The following is a 19,352-nucleotide window of genomic DNA, read 5'->3' on the forward strand; positions in this document are numbered from 1 at the left end:
CGGGGTTGGGGGTTTGATTCCCGCCTCCGCTTTACTTAGAATCAGAATCAGCTTTATTGCCAGGCATGTTTTCACATGCGAGGAATTTGTTTTAGTGACATAATTTATTTATTTATTTATAATATTCGTGGGAATATAATAACAACACATAAAAAAACACACATATGGTCCGGGTGTCTTTTAATTTGAAAAGCATTAAGGCAGTAAGTTGCTGCCATGCTACAAAGCGCTGCTAGACAAAATGGTTAAAATTACAATGCTATCTTTATTATTGATCAATTTTATGATGATATAACAAATAATGTATATCATTGACATCAATACATGCTTAGAATACATAGCATCATGGCCTTAAGTTATCCAGCCATGCTAGTGGTTGTGCTATAAAACATTAACCCAACATTACCTTATGTTTCTATGTGGGGAGTAATGTCGGCGGGGTTGGTTTTTAAGCAGCTCGCAGTCCATACAGCTACAATTTCCCGCACTCTTTAGTGTGTAAAGGACTTCGCAGTTCATGTGGTTTTGTTTATCAGTAATGTTTGTTATAGTAAACATTTCATAAGGTGGGACTAGCACCTCTTCCTCATCAGGTAGTACAGAAATGGTGGATATGTTTGCACCAAAGCACGTGTTAATCTCAAAACAGGATTTATTGCCAAACTCTTCCAAGTCATTGCTAAATGAAGTCGATGCAAACCTGCCAAATCGCATTGTCGCATTAATCTGAGGTCTCTCAAAACTAACAGCGGTTCTACGGAAAACATTAACACAGCTCTGCAATTTATGAATTTGTACGGCACGTGTTAGCAAGAAATGAAAGGCTGTGTATTTGAATTTTTTGGGGTAATATTTTTTTCCTAATCTGACAGAATCATTGAATTTTGAATACAGTTCTTCTTTCATTGAACTGGTGTAGACCTTTATTATTCTTGTAAAATTATCAGTACTGTCTGAGTATTTATTCCAAGTATCATTAAAGTGTTTATTTTTATTTAACTCTTCTCCTAGGACCTCGTCTATTATCCGTTTGTATGTTTCTTCAGCGCAACCTATAAATCGGTCATCAACAGAATCCGGTGCCATGTCCAGTTAGTAAGCAGGGTTTTTTTTCTATAAAATTAGAGGAGGGGAAAAACATTATAAGAAAATTACTGATAAGAAAATGTCTACTCAGTGCAGATCTTGAAAGAGAAACCCACCCGTTTGGACAAAACTGCTTCAGTGTTGATGATGGCGATGATGATGGCAGTGGTGATGAGGATGAAAACAGCTTGCCTCATTGTTAATCTAAAATAAAAAGCATATATAGAGAATATATACAAATTGTATACAAATGACTATTCTACAAATGAGTGAGACATCAACTGAATGTGTCATTGAGGAGATTATTGAGTAGTCCTAGTGCATTTTTTGTACATCTTTCTCACACAGAAAAAAAAAGGAGGCATGTCTCTGTTCTTTACGTAAACTTCAAACCTCTTGAAACATCTCCACTACAGTCTGAATAGTGCTTAGGTTTGTATTTGCATCTGAGTTGTGAAAACCATTGTGTGAAAGTTTGGTATGAACAATGCCTCAATGCACACGCAACTCAACTGCCTGAAGAGAAAAAGATTTCTGCTTTCTTTCTGATAACACAATGCATCATATCAACATGAAAAATATTGAAAACTTCAGAAACAACCTCACATGGTTTTATAACACAATTTCTAGCTTGAATTATTCCAGTAGCATAGTGAATAATGTTCTCATAATATCATAAATAATACAGTATTATGTCTTAAGTAAATGTACATTATGCTTGAAGATCATATAATATAATTATATCTAAACAAACTGTGATGGAAGTAATATAACATTTCCTGGACGATCATAATACTCACAGATCTGATGAGCTCAAGGCTTCTTAAATATATAACAAGGAGGTGCTCAAACCAACAGTGTGTCAGACCTTCAACTCATCGCTATTTATACATCGCTACTTCCCTTTTTTTAATTACCATAAATGGAGTTGTTTTCTCCTCAAAATACAAGGCATGATTTTTGAAAGAATGACAGAAAGACAAAAGTGATGATTTACAAACCTGAATTATTTCACTTGGATTAAGGTAAATAATATGAATAAATGCAAATAGTTTTAACTGAATATTGTTTTCTTCAAGAGCAAGATGTTGTAGTTTTGCTCTTCTTGGGGTCACCTTGCAGGAGAAAAAAGCCACAGGGTCCATCTTTGGGTCCAATTACCCAAAGCACTGGATAAGCACAGCCATAACCCCTGTTGCTGAGGCATGTACCACTATAATAATGTAGGACCTGGCAGGGTCATAGTGTAGGGTGTGTTGAACATGTGTACTCTATAGTTCTGTAAGAAACTAGAGGAGAACGTTACAGCGTGTGTGTGTGTGTGTGTGTGTGTGTGTGTGTGTGTGTGTGTGTGTGTGTGTGTGTGTGTGTGTGTGTGTGTGTGTGTGTGTGTGTGTGTGTGTGTGTGTGAACTACCAGAAGTCCTGAGTTTTGTGATCTTAGAGAGTGTGAAGGATTGTAATGTGACTAGTTAGATACGTGGGAGCTAAACCATCAAGAGCCTTGTACGTAAGTCGCAGCACCCTTCTAAAACACCTAACCTAACGAACAATTTTTAAATGTTTTTATTCTTTGTTATTCAAAGCTTTTTGAGCTTTGTTATTTCAGTTCTTTATTCAAAAGAGGGAGCAAAAGAAATAACACACTTATAATTAAATATATTCCAATATAGAGTATTGTGTTTTAATCTTATATTAATATGTTACATAGAAACATACACAAGCAAAAATAAAGGTTGTTCCCATAAAGCTCATTCCAGAAAGATCATACTGGTTAACCAGCTACACCAGCCCTGTTTTGATAACACCATGACTATGCTGGCCACCCATCTATACCAGGACAATACCAGCATGAAGTTAAAACCAGCCTGGACCAGCATGGAATTCATGCTGGTTTATACTGGATTTTTCAGTTAGAAGTTCAATTCTAAACTTAACAGGTAGTTAGTGTAGAGATGATAGAATACTGAAAAACTGCACATTTTGAAAAGAAAAAGCAAAATCAATCATTAATTAGTGAAAAAAAAACATAGACTATCCTAGATTAATGCATAAAGAAGTACAGCATTGATACTGTATATTTGCTCAGCCAAAATACATGTTCAATGCCACATCTGCAAAAATGTTGACTCAGAAAGTGTGAAAGAAACAATGAGAAAACATGTTAGAGCACACTGTGTGTGTGTGTGTGTGTGTGTGTGTGTGTGTGTGTGTGTGTGTGTGTGTGTGTGTGTGTGTGTGTGTGTGTGTGTGTGTGTGTGTGCGTGTGCGCCTACTCAGAGCTGTGAGGGGCTGAACACAAACACAAGAGAAGTCAATGGTGTGTCAACAGAATCAATATTTATTATCACAGGGCAATAAATAGTGCAATAAATTAGGCAGCCACAAAGGGGTGAAAGCTCAACACCATCAATGAAAGGTGACTTCATTCTTTTTGACAGCGATGTTGAAGGCCGATTTCCAATGAGGCGTCTAGTGGCAGGGCTGGACCCAGGAGACTGTCAGCATGCAGCAGGTTCAGGGAGGCTTCCTCTTCTTCCTCAGTGATTTCCCTGTGTGGGAGAGCAGAGAACATACATTGTATTCTGCTGCCTAAGGCCCCTTATCTCTGTGGAAATGCTGCACCATGTGGTCTCCATCTGTCCAGGAAGGAGAGGCTGAAATCTGGGTTTTGGAGAACTAGGCTCCCTGTGAGGGCTTTTTCCAGCTGTTGGAAGGCCTGTTCTGTCTTCTCTATCAATTGCACCCGGTTGTCCTTTTTTTGTGAGGTCTGAGATGGGGTGAGCTATAGAAGAGAAGTTAGCTACAAATCTTATATAGTATCCAGCCAGCCCTTAAAAGGCATGTATCTGCTTTTTGGTTAGCCTTTGGAAGTCATTACATAGGTGCAGGCTTCCGTCGGGCTTAGGCACAATCACGATGGGGCTTGACCTGGGGCTGGCAGACTGCTTGATGATGTCTTTCTCTAACATTAAGCCTTTCTCTGCTTCTATGGCCGGATGGCAGGCTTCAGGGACCCGGTATGGCTGCTGCTTTACCACCACCTTAGTGGAGGTCTTGATCTTGTGGTGGATGATATGGGCTAGGCCTGGAGAAGAGGAGAACACATCTGCATATTGATCCACCAACTACATTAAGTCTTGCTTCTTGGTTGGAGTAGGACTGGGCCCCTGCTGGACCAGGATACACTCAGGGATCTGTGGGAAAGGGATACCATTTGTTGAGCAAATTTATGTGGTAAAGCTCTTTATTTGCATGCTTACCCGGCTTTTGCAGGTGGTTGACTGTACCCACCCTCTCGGAGACTATGTTGTTAATAAAAATGTTAAATTATAAAGTGTAAAATTAATTCAGCCACAAGTAACTTAAATAGAAGTCTCTTTCCTATTTGGCAAGTGGTCAAAAGCCTGGCTGAGGAGCTCTATAACATTATAGTAAGTGTCATAGCCCTATGTCAGCCCTGTACTTTACTTTTGCTTCATGTGTCTCAAGATCTTGTGAGATTTTTTCTAAATTAAAATTTAAAAGGTGTAAAAGAAACAGAAAGTGTGTGTGTGTGTGTGTGTGTGTGTGTGTGTGTGTGTGTGTGTGTGTGTGTGTGTGTGTGTGTGTGTGTGTGTGTGTGTGTGTGTGTGTGTGTGTGTGTGTGTGTGTGTGTGTGTGTGTGTGTGTGTGTGTGTGTGTGAATCCACTTTACAATTTTGTAGAAGACATTTTCCCCAGCAACATGAACAGATTAATATGTAAAGAGGTGCACAAAATTTCTCATTTACATTTACATTTACAGCATTTGGCAGACGCCCTTATCCAGTGCGACATACATAAGTGCTTAATTCTCTAACATTGAATACATTAATGCTGGCTCACTAGGTTACATACTTAAGATACCATGAGTTTAAAACATTTGTTCAAAGTTACAATGAAAAGGTGTCAAAGGTTGTTTTTATTTATTTATTTATTTATTTTTATTTTAATTGCAAAAGATAAGAAAGAAAGTGCTAGTTGAAGTGTGTCCTGAATAAGTAGGTCTTCAACCGCCGCTTGAAAATAGCCAGTGACTCGGCTGTCCGGACCTCTAGGGGAAGTTCATTCCACCACCTTGGTGCCAGAACAGAGAAGAGTCTTGAAGTATACTTGCCTCTTACCCTGAGAGATGGTGGAACCAGTCGAGCAGTGCTGGTAGATCGGAGGGTGTGGGGTGCAGTTCGAGGAGTGATGAGGGCTTTGAGGTAAGAGGGAGCTGGTCCATTTTTGGCTTTGTAGGCCGGAATCAGTGTTTTGAATCTAATGCGTGCAGCTACCGAAAACCAGTAGAGGGACTGCATTGGGTGGTATGCGAGAACTTTGGCGGGTTGAAAACAAGAGCGATGTACATAAGTGCTTAAATCTCTAACATTGAATACATTAATGCTGGTTCACTAGGTTACATACTTAAGATACCATGATAACATTTGTTCAAAGTTACAATGAAAAAGTGTCAAAGGTGAAAGGTTGTGGGGTTTTTTGTTGTTGTTGTTGTTGTTGTTGTTGTTTTAAATGCAAAATATAAGGAAAGATGTGCTAGTTGAAGTGATTCCTGAATAAGTAGGTCTTCAACCGCCACATTCCTGAATAAGTAGGTCAGAGAAGAGTCTTCTAGTATACAGTACTTGCCTCTTATCCTGAGAGATGGTGGAACCAGTCAAGCAGTGCTGGTAGATCGGAGGGTGTGGGGTGCAGTGCGAGGAGTGATGAGGGCTTTGAGGTAATGTAAGAGGGAGCTGGTCCATTTTTGGCTTTGTAGGCCAGAATCAGTGTTTTGAATCTAATGCGTGCAGCTACCGGAATCCAGTAGAGGGACTGCATTGGGTGGTATGCGAGAACTTTGGCAGGTTGAAAACAAGCCGGGCAGTTGCATTTTGTATCATTTGCAGAGGATTGTGTTCATAGGCAGACCTACCAGCAGTGCGTTGCAGGCATCCAGTCTAGAAATGACAAGAGACTGAACAAGTACCTGAGCAGCCTGTGTGGACAAAAATGGCAGAATCCTTCCAGTTTGACCTGGAATCTGAACTAATAAACAGAAATATAAAAGAGTTAAAGGTGAAAATAACCAAGATTAACTATAAAGAAGGATCAAAACAGGGATTATGTGTGTTTAAAATAATTTAGGGATGTGGTACAGTAGCTCAGAGGTTAAGGTGTTGGACTCTTGATCAGAAGGTCATGGGTTCAAACTCCAGGTCCACCAAGCTGCCACTGATGGGCCCCTGAGCAAGACCCTTAATGCTCAGTTGCATGAATTGAATTAAAAAAAATGTAAGTCACTCTGGATAAGGGTGTCTGCTAAGTGCCATAAATGTAATTTAAAAATTATACATATGATGTTTATAAAACTGTAACAACCAAGATCTCTGAATATCCAGAGTTAAAGTTAAAGCAGATAAACCAACATAAATGAATGTCCTCTATCCATCAAATTAAAACGATAGAAATAGATTTAGTCACTTCTGAATGCTAAAAATAAATAAATAAATAAATAAATAAATAAATAAATAAATCAGTGTGGCCAGCAGGGGTCGTATAAACATTGTTTTTTAAGAATTATTTAGAGAATTTAAATGTTACTCATTTTGTAAATGTGTTTTCTTTTCCTAAACAAACTCTGACCTTAAAATAATAAAAACAAATCATGCTGAATTGTAGATTAAAAAATAATTTGTAGAATAAAAACCTTTAATTTACTAATCTGGTCATTAACTTTTAGTCATCACTAAGGATATATATGTTTGTCTGTTTGTTTGTTATGTTGTTGTTTGTTTTGTTTGTATATTTTATTAGTGAAATAATTAAATCATTATGTCTGTTAATTGTTTCATTTGTTTATTATATGATCTATTTGTTTTTGTTTTATTATTACTCCGTCCAGGGTGTATCCTGCCTCGATTCCCGATGACGCCTGAGATAGGCACAGGCTCCCCGTGACCCGAGAAGTTCGGATAAGCGGTAGTAAATGAATGAATGAATGTTTTATTATTATTCTTATCTTGTCACTAAATGAAAGTGTTCAGCAAGGGGCACTGTAACATAATCTTTACTTTCTAAAATACCTGTACACACCCACACACACGTAATACTTAATATTACTAAACACTTATTTATTAAAATATTTCTCCTCAATATGAAGAGGTCTAAAAGTTTGACATGACAGTAAACTAGTCAGAATGAGAGTGAAGTACAAGCTGAAATATTTAGTATACATTTTGCAGTCTCATTATCAGCTCTACACAAACATTGACATTGTTCTTTAATAAAAAAAAATAGTTTTACCCCACTGTAGGAACTAGTTTTACCCCACTGTGGGAACTAGTTTTACCCCACTGTAGGAACTAGTTTTACCCCCCTGTAGGAACTAGTTTTACCCCCTATAATAACTCCCTGATTACATCAACACGTTCCTGCTTTGGATTGGACCACAGATTTTGGTCAAAGCGAGTGTATTTGCTGTCACAAACATAGATATCTATACACTAGATGTCGTCTTGGGGTCCTAAAAATGTGTCAAAACCGCTGCCATCTTCGTACGGTACTCCTTTACCTCAAATGCATGCTGGACTTCTGTGCTGCGTTTGGTTATTCAAACGAAAGAAATCTAAAAACCAGACAGCAAGGGATTACATTACACAAGTGAGAATGTGTTTTATGATATTGAATGTTAGGAAATTATATTTCTTGTTCCGTTGGTTTGTTTTAGTCCTTGGTTAACGACCGCAGCTAATCCATGCTATTTACCCATTAGTTTTTGACGAAAACCGACAATGTTTGTAGATTCCGAAGCTCTTAATAAGGACATTAAAAATTGACCCATGTTTTTTTGCTTAAAGGTGAAAAGACTCAACTTTATGTATGTTCTGTAAGATTCCCTTATCTGTCAAACATATTTTATTAGATTGTCCTGGACTTAACACAAGCAGAATGCTCTTTTATTAACTTACTTCACTTAAGGACAGATTTAATGACATTATGCCTGAAAAGGGTTTGGATTTTTTTTTTATCGTATGTTAATTAAAATAAAAAATTGTTTAATATGACTTGCTGTTTATATTTGTTTTCTTTTTATTGCATTTATATGATATTTGTGTTTTTGTAATTGAATTTTGCCATGAAAATAGCTTTTGATTGCTGACATGGTATTAAAGACGTCAGTCATGGACAAGGAGACTAAACACTTTTTTTAAATGGTTAACTCAGCTGACAGTCCTGGAAGGATGTCATCAGTTAGCTTGGCAGTGTAACACACAAATTCAGCCTCAAAGTCAAACTTTGTTGTTGTTTTTTTTGGTTTATGTGACTTTATTACATACTTATTTAATGTGGCAAATGTATTGTGGAAAAGGAATAAAGAATAGATTGAACAGTCTTTGGCAACTCAACTATCTAACTTTCACATTATGTTCCTCTCAAATTTGTGATTTGCTTCCACCTGCAAATTGCTTTGTGTATCATATTTAATAAACCAATACAATTTAAATGTTTAAATGAACATGTATAGTCACATCATTGTAGCAGTGTTGCATGCAGTAGGCTATAAGGTACAGTATGTAGTGATTGTTCATTTGAAGTTTACTCAAGTGGAAGAATGTAAGTAATAAACTTATTATCTTAATATCAAAACCTTACATTTTCTTTGGACTTAATGATAAATACATATCTGATCTTTGGAATGAACCAAAAAAACCTAGAAATCGCATTCATAACGATTTGTGGTGATTTTATTTCTTTGCCTACATTGACGCTAATGCATTAAGAGGAGGGGGTCCCCCGTACCAAGATGGCGCCTCAGTTGACGCATTCGTTCCAATGTACTGCCCTATACAAGGCGACATCTAGTGTATATATATATCTATGGTCACAAAGATCTCGGTCCATAATGTTTATTATCCACTAGAGGGCGCTTGTGTACATTAGCGCTCAGCACTCATTAGCACTCACTCACTTCCTGTTTGTCATGCACATGGTGAGATGGAACAAATGTAATTGTTACAAGGTAAAGCTATTTCTACCTGTATCGTATGCCATCCATCCAAGAAGGTGCAAGTTATAACCCCTTCTCTTAAGTCACAAGCAGGCAAAAGTGGTATGTGTATATATTTATTTCATTTCATGAGTTTAATGTGATATGTTTATGTTATGTGTATATTTCATATGTCTTTTACTCAGTGTGTTGGTGTTGATGTCTATACCAATAAAATAAAACATCTGTGCAAAAGAACCTCAGCCTTCGCAATGTGACTAAGGGCGGCATACCGAGTGTGTGTCTAACAGAGGAGGAAAAGACAACAGAAATGTTATTGGGTGAGTGAAGTAAAAACATTATTGATCATTATATGCATGTGTGTATGTTAACATTGCTGACATCAAAACATGCATGAAATGAATAATAGTGTCTGTCAAGGTCAACACAATACACTTTGATCTTTATCTACATTCTGTTATTGTTTTTATTTACTTAGTTCATTATCATGGAACTCATCCATTAAGCAATTAACAAACATCTACAACTGTTAAATCTTCTTAAACAGGACTTTTCACACACAATTCTCCTGCATGTACCCAATATTTTTCTCTTTCATACAGTGGGCTGTATGCATCATATGGGGAATATACCTATATGGAATCTTCACTCTGAGTTCGACCCCTGGGTCTTAAAGTCACCGGATTCATGTTTCCTAACTGAGCAGATACACAGATCACTTGTAAGCTTTAGGGCATCGATCCTTCCATAAATTTGTCTATCCATCCATATATTTAAATAACAACTTGCGTTATGCATCTTTTTAAATAGATTTTTTTTTCTTGCATACAGGTGGTATGTTTTTGAGGTATCGTAGATAGATATCATGATAGATCGAGATATAGATAGAATTAATCAATGAAAAAACATTGAAACATTCAAATAAAAAAATCAGTGTGTGATGCTGCCATGTGTATTGCTCATGCTGTGTGCTACTTGCAAATTGGTCAATTAATGACAACTACATTTTGAATGAAAATAATTCAAATGGGGGATCAGGAGGAAACCAAATGATTGTCATCTAAATAATGATCACTGTGTTCCAATTAGCTTAGAAGCATCAATATTTTTTTTCCTAAAGCATTTTTCATTTTAATCAATCAAACTGACACAAAATATCTGAGTTTATAGACTAATTATTGTCACCTCACTGATCCCTAGGGATTATTGTATGAGCCTCAAAGATAGTTAAGACATTGTATTACCTGCTGTTTTTCTCTAATCCCCACATTTCCTTGCTTAAACATCAGCTTTCTGTGTTTTCTGAGTGCTTTAGGTGGTCCAGAATAGTGACCCCACCATACAGGAGTCAGAACCTTTTCATTGCTTAACTCATTTATGTACAGAGTAGTTTGAATTTTTGTTTTCTCAGTGGAATGAAATGTGGCATAAATACATAAATAGATTTGTTTATTTATAAATAATATTCTTGGGACTATAATAACAACACTTAAAAAAATATATATATAAATATATACAAAAAATATATATATATTTTTTGACACACCATATGGTCCAGATGTCTCTTAATTTGAAAAGCATTCAGACAGTAAGGTGGTGCCATGCTGAAAAGCGCTGCTAGATTCCATTAAAACAAAAGCTCAGACAAAATCGTTAAAATTAAAGTGCTGACATTATTATTGAGCAATTTTATAATGTAATAACAAATAATGTACATCATTGACATCAATACATGCTTAGAACACATAGCATCATGGCCTTAAATTATCCAGTCATGTTAGTGGTTGTGCTATAAAAACATTAACCCATTGTCAAAACATTACTCCATGTTTCTATGTGGGGGTAATGTGTGAGGTGGTGGTGTCTAAACAGCATGCAGTTCATATTGCTAAAATTTCCCACACTCTTTAGAGTGTTAAGGACTTCGCAGTTCATGTGGTTTTCTGTAATGTTTGTGATTTTAAATTTTTCATAAGGTGGTATTAGCACCTCTTCCTCATTAGGTATCACAGAAAGATTGCCTATGTTTGCACCAAAGCATGTGTTAATCTCAAAACAGGATTTATTGACATTGTTTGTGCAAGTCACCTTTTAATGAAGTCGATGCAAACCTGTCAAATGGCATTGTATAATTAATTTTGGGTCTCACAAAACTAACGTTGGTTCTACGGAAAACATCAACACAGCTCGGCACTTTATGAATTTGTATGGCACGTGTTAGCAAGAAATGTATTGCAAGAAATTTTCATTGTAACTTTGAACAAATGTTTTAAACCCATGGTATTTTAAGTATGTAACCTAGTGAACCAGCATTTAATGTATTCAATGTTGGAGATTTAAGCACTTATGTACGTCGTTCTGGATAAGGGCGTCTGACAAATGCTGTAAATGTAAATGAAAGGCTTTGTATTTGAATATGTTGAAGTGATGTTCTCTTCCACAGCTGACAGCATAATTTAATATTGAATAAAGTTTTTTCTTTGGATCGGTGTAGACCTTTATTATTCTTGTGACATTATCAGTATTGTATAAATATTGTTGTGCCGTTGATGCAGTCTTTAAATTGGTCATCAACAGATTTCTGTGTCATGTCCAGTTTGTAAGCAGGGTTTTTTTTTCTATAAAATTAGAGGAAGGAAAACAAGAAAATTACTGACAAGAAAATGTATTGCCTTGATAGGCCTGGAGAAGAGAGAACACATCCGCATATTGATCCACAAACTCTGTTAAGTCTTGCTTCTTGGTTGGAGTAGGACTGGGCCCCTGCTGGACCACGATACACTTGGGTCCACCAAGCTGCCACTGATGGGCCCCTGAGCAAGACCCTTAATGCTCAGTTTATAAATTGAAATTAAAAAAAATGTAAGTCACTCTGGATAAGGATGTCTGCTAAGTGCCATAAATGTAATTTAAAAATTATACATATGATTTTTATAAAACTGTAACAACCAAGATCTCTGAATATCCAGAGTTAAAGTTAAAGCAGATAAACCAACGTAAATGAATGTCCTCTATCAAATTAAAACGATAGAAATAGATTTAGTCAGCTCTGAGTGCTAAAAAAAATAAAATCAATCAGTGTGGCCAGCAGGGGTCGTATAAACATTATTTATTAAGAATTATTTAGAGAATTTAAATGTTACTCATTTTGTAAATTTGTTTTCTTTTCCTAAACAAAATCAGAACTTTAAAGATTAAAAGCAAATCATGCTGAATTGTAGAGTGAAAACCTTTAATTTTCTAATCTGGTCATTAACTTTTAGTCAGCACTAAGGATATATGTTTGTCTGTTTGTTTGCCTTTTGTTATGTTGTTTGTTTTGTTTGTATATTTTATTAGTGAAATAATTAAATCATCATGTCTTTTACTTGTTTCATTTGTTTATTATTTGATTTATTTGTTTTTTTTTATTATTATTATTATTCTTATGTTGTCACTAAATGAAAGTGTTCAGCAAGGGGCACTGTAACATAATATTTACTTTCTAAAATACTTCAGCACGCGTGCACACACACGCACACGCACACACACACACTAAATACATAATATTACTAAACACTTATTTATTACAATATTTCTCCTCAATATAAAGAGGTCTAAAAGTATGACATGACAGTAAACTAGTCAGAATGAGAGTGAAGTACAAGCTGTGAGTACAAGATGTGACTTCTGCCAAGACTTCCTTCTACAAGGAAAAGCTTGAAGCTTCGCCACATGACCCTTGGAAGCTCCACAACATCAGCTCTTCTCTACTCAACCCCCCGTCTCCACCTTCTTCATCCTCCCTGACTGCAGAAAACTTTGCATCTTTCTACCAGGAGAAGATTGAGGAAATCTGCCGAACCTTCACTTCAGCACTTCACTTACATCTCACAGTCTGGATTTCCCACTCCTTTGTTATCGCAGTTCTCAACTGTAGCAGCAGAAGAGATTTTACAACTCATCCAGTCTTGCAATCCTACCACCTGCCCATTGGATCCACTCCCTTCCACTATGCTCTAGACCGTCTCACAATACCTTCTGCCCTTCATTACCACTATCATCAATCGATCCATAGCATCTGGTCAGGTACCAACTACTTTTAAGAGAGCAAGTGTTATTCCCATCCTAAAGAAACCTGCTCTGGATCCATCAGACATCAGTAACTACAGACCAGTATCACTTCTCTCGTTTCTTTCAAAAATTCTTGAACGCATTGTCTATAATCAACTGTCTGTCTATCTCTCACAGAATAACCTCCAAGATCCCAACCAGTCTGCCTTTAAAGTGGCTCATTCCACAGAGACAGCCCTTTATGATGTCTCTGAGAAACTACATGCTGCTAGATCAGCCAAACTGTCATCTGTCCTTATCCTCCTTGACCTTTCAGCAGCGTTTGATACGGTCAACCACAAGACACTCTTGTCCACCCTCAAGGTTCTTGGGATTTGCGGATCAGCTTGGGAATTGTTCGCTTCCTACCTGGAAGGACGCTCAAATCAGGTAACATGGAGGGGAGTGACATCTGCTCCACGCAGACTCTCCACAGTCCCACAGGGCTCAGTACTTGGTCCTCTTTTTTTCTCCCTGTATACTCACTCTCTTGGTGAAGTTATTTCCTCACATGGATTCCCTTACCACTGCTATGCTGACGATACACAACTTACAGTATCTTCTCTTTCCCACCCTCAGATACAGCAGCTTCTGATCGGATCTCAGCATGTCTGGCAGAAATATCATCATGGATGACTGCTCATCAGTTAAAGCTCAATCCTAGCAAAACTGAACTGCTGTTCATCCCAAGTGATTCATCCCCAGGTCATGATCTTGCTATATCCTTGCACAACGACCTGATCTCCCCTTCAGCCACAGCTTGCAACCTTGGGGTAACCATGGACAAGCAACTGTCCTTTTCCTCTTATGTTGCTAATGTGACTCGCTCATGTCGGTTTCTTCTCTATAACATTAGAAGGATTCGGCCATTTTTGTCCACACAGGCTGCTCAAGTACTTGTTCAGTCTCTTGTCATTTCAAGACTGGATTACTGCAATGCACTGCTGGCAGGTCTACCTATGAACGCAATCCGTCCTCTGCAAATGATCCAAAATGCAGCGGCTCAGCTTGTGTTCAACCTGCCAAAGTTCTTGCATACGGCCCGCTGCTGAGATCCCTCCACTGGCGTCCGGTAGCTGCACGCATCAGATTCAAAACACTGATGCTGGCCTACAAAGCCAAAAATGGACCAGCTCCCTCTTACCTCAAAGCCCTTATCACTGCTCGCAATGCACCCCGCACCCTCCGATCTACCAGCACTGCTCGACTGGTTCCAGCATCTCTCAGGGTAAGAGGCGGGTATATTATAAGACTCTTCTCTGTTCTGGCACTAAGGTGGTGGAATGAACTTCCCCTAGAGGTTCAGACAGCTGAGTCACTGGCTATTTTCAAGGGGCGGTTGAAGACCTACTTATTCAGGAAACACTTCAACTAGCACTTCTTTCCCTATCTTTTGCATTTATTAAAAAAAAAAACCTTTGACATTTTTTCATTGTAACTCTGAACAATGTTTTAAACTCATGGTATCTTAAGTGAGCCAGCACTAATGTATCCAATGTTAGAGATTTAAGCACTTATGTACTTATGCACTTATGTACGTCACTCTGGATAATGGCGTTTGCCAAATGCTGTAAATGTACAAGCCAAAATATTTAGTATACATTTTGCAGTCTCACTATCAGCTCCAAATAAACATTGACATTGTTCTTTAATAAAAAAACTAGTATAACCCCATGTAGGAACTAGTTTTACCCCCCTGTAGGAACTAGTTTTATCCCTCTGTAGGAACGCCCCTGATGACGTCAACACGTTCCTGCTTGGGATTGGACCAGAGCCAGAGTCAAACCGAAACTAAGTGTGTGTCTAACAGAAGGGGAAAAGACAACAGACTGCTTTAATCAACCTTGCTGACATCAAAACATCATGAAAGGAATGATAACACAGCGTTTTGTGTGTGTGTGTGTGTGTGTGTGTGTGTGTGTGTGTGTGTGTGTGTGTGTGTGTGTGTGTGTGTGTGTGTGTGTGTGTGTTAACATTGCTGACATCAAAATATGCATGAAATGAATAATAACACAGTGTCTGTCCAGGTCAACACAATACACTTTGATCTTTATCTACATTCTCTGTTATTCTTTTTATTTACTTAGTCCATTAACATGGAACTCATCCATTCATCCATTAATCAATTAACAAACATCTACAACCATTACATCTTCTTAAACAGGACTTTTCACACATAATTCTCCTGCATGTACCCAATATTTGTCTCTCTTTCATGATATTAATTAGTAGATTTGAGAAAAGCTTTTGAATTCTCCTTTTGTGCCACTGTTAAGTGAATATGAGCCCTTTTGCACATGTACTATCATCTTTCCTTGTCTACAGTGGGCTGTGTGCATCATTTGGGGAATATACCTATAGGGAATCTTCACTCTGAGTTCGACCCCTGGGTCTTAAAGTCACCGGATTCATGTTTCCTAACTGAGCAGATACACAGATCACTTGTCAACTTATCTATCCATCCATATAATCAAATAACAACTTACATTATGCATCATTTTAAATAGATTTTTTTTCTTGCATACACGTGGTATCTTTTTGAGGTATCGTAGATAGATATCATGATAGATCGAGATATAGATAGAATTAATCAATGAAAAAACATTGAAACATTCAAAAAAAAAACATTCAAATAAAAAAAAATCAATGTGTGATGGTGCCATGTGCATTGCTTATGCTGTGCTACTTGCAAATTGGTCAATTAATGTCAACTACATTTTGAAATTTGGAATTAATATAATTCAAATGGGGGATCAGGAGGAAACCAAATGATTGTCATCTAAATAATTATCACTGTGTTACAAATAGCTTAGAAGCATCAATAAAAAAAAATTCCCTAAAGCATTTTTCTTTTTAATCAATGAAACTAACACAAAATTGTGTCTGAGTTTATAGACTAATTATTAATTAAAAGTCAGTTCACTGATCCTAGGGATTATTGTATGAGACAAATACACAAAGACATTGTGTTTTTCTCTAAACCCCACATTTCCTTGCTAAACATCAGCTTTCTGTGTTTTCTGAGTGCTTTTCTTTACATGGTCCAGAATAGTGACCCCACCATACAGGAGTCAGAACCTTTTCATTGCTTAACTCATAGTTATGTACAGAGTAGTTTGAACTTTTGTTTTCTCAGTGGAACGAAATGTGGCATAAAATAAATAAATAAATATTAAAAAATGACAATTTTTTTAAGACACACCATATGGTCCAGTATTTTAATTTGAAAAGCATTCAGACAGTAAGTTGGTACCATACTACAAAGCGCTGCTAGATTCCATTAAAACAAAAGCTCAGACAAAATGGTTAAAATTACAGTGCTGTCATTATTATTGAGCAATTTTCTAATGTAATAACAAATAATGTATATCATTGATATTAATACATGCTTAGAACACATTACATCATGGCCTTAAATTATCCAGTCATGTTAGTGGTTGTGCTATAAAAACCTTAACCATTTGTCATCAACACATTACCCCATGTTTCTATGTGGGGGTAATGTGGTGGTGGTGGTGGGGGGGGTTAAGCAGCTCGCAGTCCATACAGCTAAAATTTCCCACACTCTTTAGAGTGTAAAGGACTTCGCAGTTCATCTGTTTTTTTTCAATGTTTTTGATAATAAATATTTCATAAGGTGGGACTAGCACTTCTTCTTCATCAGGTATCTTAGAAATGTTGGATATGTTTGCACCAAAGCACGTGTTAATCTTAAAACAGGATTTACTGCCAAATTTTTTGTGCATGTCATCTTTTACTGAAGTCGATGCAAACCTGCCAAATCGCATTACATCATTAATCTTTGGTATGTTAAAATCAACATTGGTTCTACGGAAAACGTCAACACAACTCAGCACTTTATAAATTTGTATGGCACGTGTTAGCAAGAAATGAAAGGCTGTGTAGTTGAATGTTTTGGGGTAATGTTTTTTTCCTGAACTGACAGCAGCATTGAATTTTGAATAAAGATCTCCCAGTGGATCGGTGTAGACCTTTATTATTCTTGTAAAATTGTCAGTAATGTTTGAGTATTTATTCCAAGATTTGTTGAATTCTTTACTTTTAATTAAATCTTCTTTAAGGACCTTGTCTATTATCAGTTTGTGAGTTTCTTCAGCGCAGCCTATAAATTGGTCATCAACAGAATCCGGTGCCATGTCCAGTTTATAAGCAGAGTTTTTTTTCTATAAAATTAGAGGAGGGAAAAACATTATAAGAAAATTACTGATAAGAAAATGTCTACTCAGTGCAAAACTTGAAAGAGAAACCAACCCGGTTGGACAAAACTGCTCCAGTGTTGATGATGACGATGATGATGGCAGTGGTGGTGAGGATGAAAACAGCTTGCCTCATTGTTAATCTAAAATAAAAAGCATATATAGAGAATATATACAAATTGTATACAAATGACTATTCTACAAATGAATGAGACATCAACTGAATGTGTCATTGAGGAGATTATTGATGTCTTGAAGCTCTGGAGTTCAGGACATCACATTCAGCTAAATTCTTATTAGGTTAGTGACTAGACTTTTTCACTTGTTCCAGTCAAGTCAATTACCTTACAGATGGCACTGAGCTTCTCTCGAGTCCTAGTGCATTTTTTGTACATCTTTCTCACACAAACTGAAAAAAAAGGAGGCATGTCTCTGTTCTTTACATAAACTCCAAACCTCTTGCAAAATCTCCACTACAGTCTGAATAGTGCTTAGGTTTGTATTTGCATCGGAGTTGTGAAAACCATTGTGTGAAAGTTTGGTATGAACAATGCCTCATTGCACACGCAACTCAACTGCCTGAAGAGAAAAAGATTTCTGCCTTTCTTTCTGATAACACAATGCATCATATCAACATGAAAAATATTGAAAACTTCAGAAACAACCTCTCATGGTTTGATTTCTAGCTTGAATTATTCCAGTAGCATAGTGAATAATGTTCTCATAATATCATAAATAATACAGTATAAATGTACAGTATGCTTGAAGATCAGATAATATAATTATATCTAAACAAATTGTGAAGGAAATAATATAACATTTTCTGGATGATCATAATACTCACAGATCTGATGTGCTCAAGGCTTCTTAAATATATAATGAGGAGGTGCTCAAACCAACAGTGTGTCAGACCTTCAAATCATCGCTATTTATACTCAACTACTTCCCTTTGTAATTACCATAAATGGAGTTGTTTTCTCCTCAAAAGACAAGGTGTGCATTTTTTAAAGAAAGACAGAAAGACAATAGTGATGATTTACAAACCTGAATTATTGAAATTGGATTAAGGCAAATAATACGAATAAATGCAAATACATTTAACTCAGGTTTGACTGGCAAAATTTTCCAATCACAGACGTTGTAGTTTTGCTCTTCTTGGGGTCACCTTGCAGGAGAAAAAATACCACAGGGTCCATCTTCCTCCCAAAGCACAGCCATAACCCCTATTTCTAAGGTATCTACTGCTATAATAATGGAGGCCCTGGCAGGGTCATGGTGTAGGATATGATGAACATGTGTACATGTAGTTCTGTAAGAAACTAGAGGAGAACATTGTGTGTGTGTGTGTGTGTGTGTGTGTGTGTGTGTGTGTGTGTGTGTGTGTGTGTGTGTGTGTGTGTGTGTGTGTGTGTGTGTGTGTGTCAACAGACACAAGAGATGTCAATGGTGTGTCAACAGAAGAAGAAGGATAATTTCTTCAATTCAGTAGTTTTCCATTTAAAAAGGCACACTTTTTAAATTTTTTGGCCATAACATAAAAAAAAAATTCTGTGAAATCCTGAAGGAACTGACTAGTAAAAATACATAGACTATCCCAGATTAATGCATAGAAAAGTACAGCATTGATACTGTATAATTTCTACAGTATGTTCAATGCCACATCTGCAAAAATGTTTGACAGAAATTCAAAAGTGTGAAAGAAACTCAATAAGAAAACATGTTAGAGTGCACAGTCTAACATTTATTCATTCATTCATTCATTTTCTACCGCTTATCCGCACTTCTCAAGTCACAGGGAGCCTGTGCCTATATCAGGCGTCTTTGGGCATCAAGGCAGGATACACCCTGGACAGAGTGCCAACTGATCGCAGGCCAGCAGTCTAACACGTGCAGTCTAAGTGTGTGTGTATGTGTGAAACCACTTGCCAATTGTATAGTGACGTG

The 19,352-nt window shown here is 37.0% G+C and overlaps 1 protein-coding gene and 1 long non-coding RNA gene across 7 annotated transcripts in view; one reads left to right on the plus strand and one right to left on the minus strand.

Moving 5' to 3' along the window:
• LOC113649544 (ecto-ADP-ribosyltransferase 5-like) overlaps window positions 1-19,352 on the minus strand; it is a 48,599-nt gene that overhangs the window by 18,960 nt on the left and 10,287 nt on the right. The window contains exons 1-3 of one of the 6 annotated variants that reach the window (XM_027157367.2): window positions 1,887-1,987; window positions 1,203-1,290; window positions 42-1,113 (exon numbers count right to left, since the gene is read on the minus strand). In XM_027157367.2, the coding sequence (XP_027013168.2) occupies window positions 403-1,086 (684 nt within the window). In that variant the 5' untranslated portion in view covers window positions 1,087-1,113; window positions 1,203-1,290; window positions 1,887-1,987 and the 3' untranslated portion in view covers window positions 42-402. Of the gene's footprint in view, window positions 1-41; window positions 1,114-1,202; window positions 1,291-1,886; window positions 1,988-15,359; window positions 17,376-17,463; window positions 17,552-18,252; window positions 18,305-19,352 lie in introns of those variants that run through there. The other 5 variants (XM_047817316.1, XM_047817318.1, XM_047817320.1 and 2 more) reach the window with 5 other exon arrangements.
• On the plus strand, window positions 8,885-11,582 carry LOC125145328. Its single transcript, XR_007143692.1, has 3 exons — window positions 8,885-9,201; window positions 9,285-9,419; window positions 9,702-11,582. It is a non-coding gene; the product is annotated as an uncharacterized LOC125145328 (long non-coding RNA).

This window comes from Tachysurus fulvidraco, chromosome 8, assembly GCF_022655615.1.
Source record: "Tachysurus fulvidraco isolate hzauxx_2018 chromosome 8, HZAU_PFXX_2.0, whole genome shotgun sequence".
Lineage (NCBI taxonomy): Eukaryota > Metazoa > Chordata > Actinopteri > Siluriformes > Bagridae > Tachysurus > Tachysurus fulvidraco.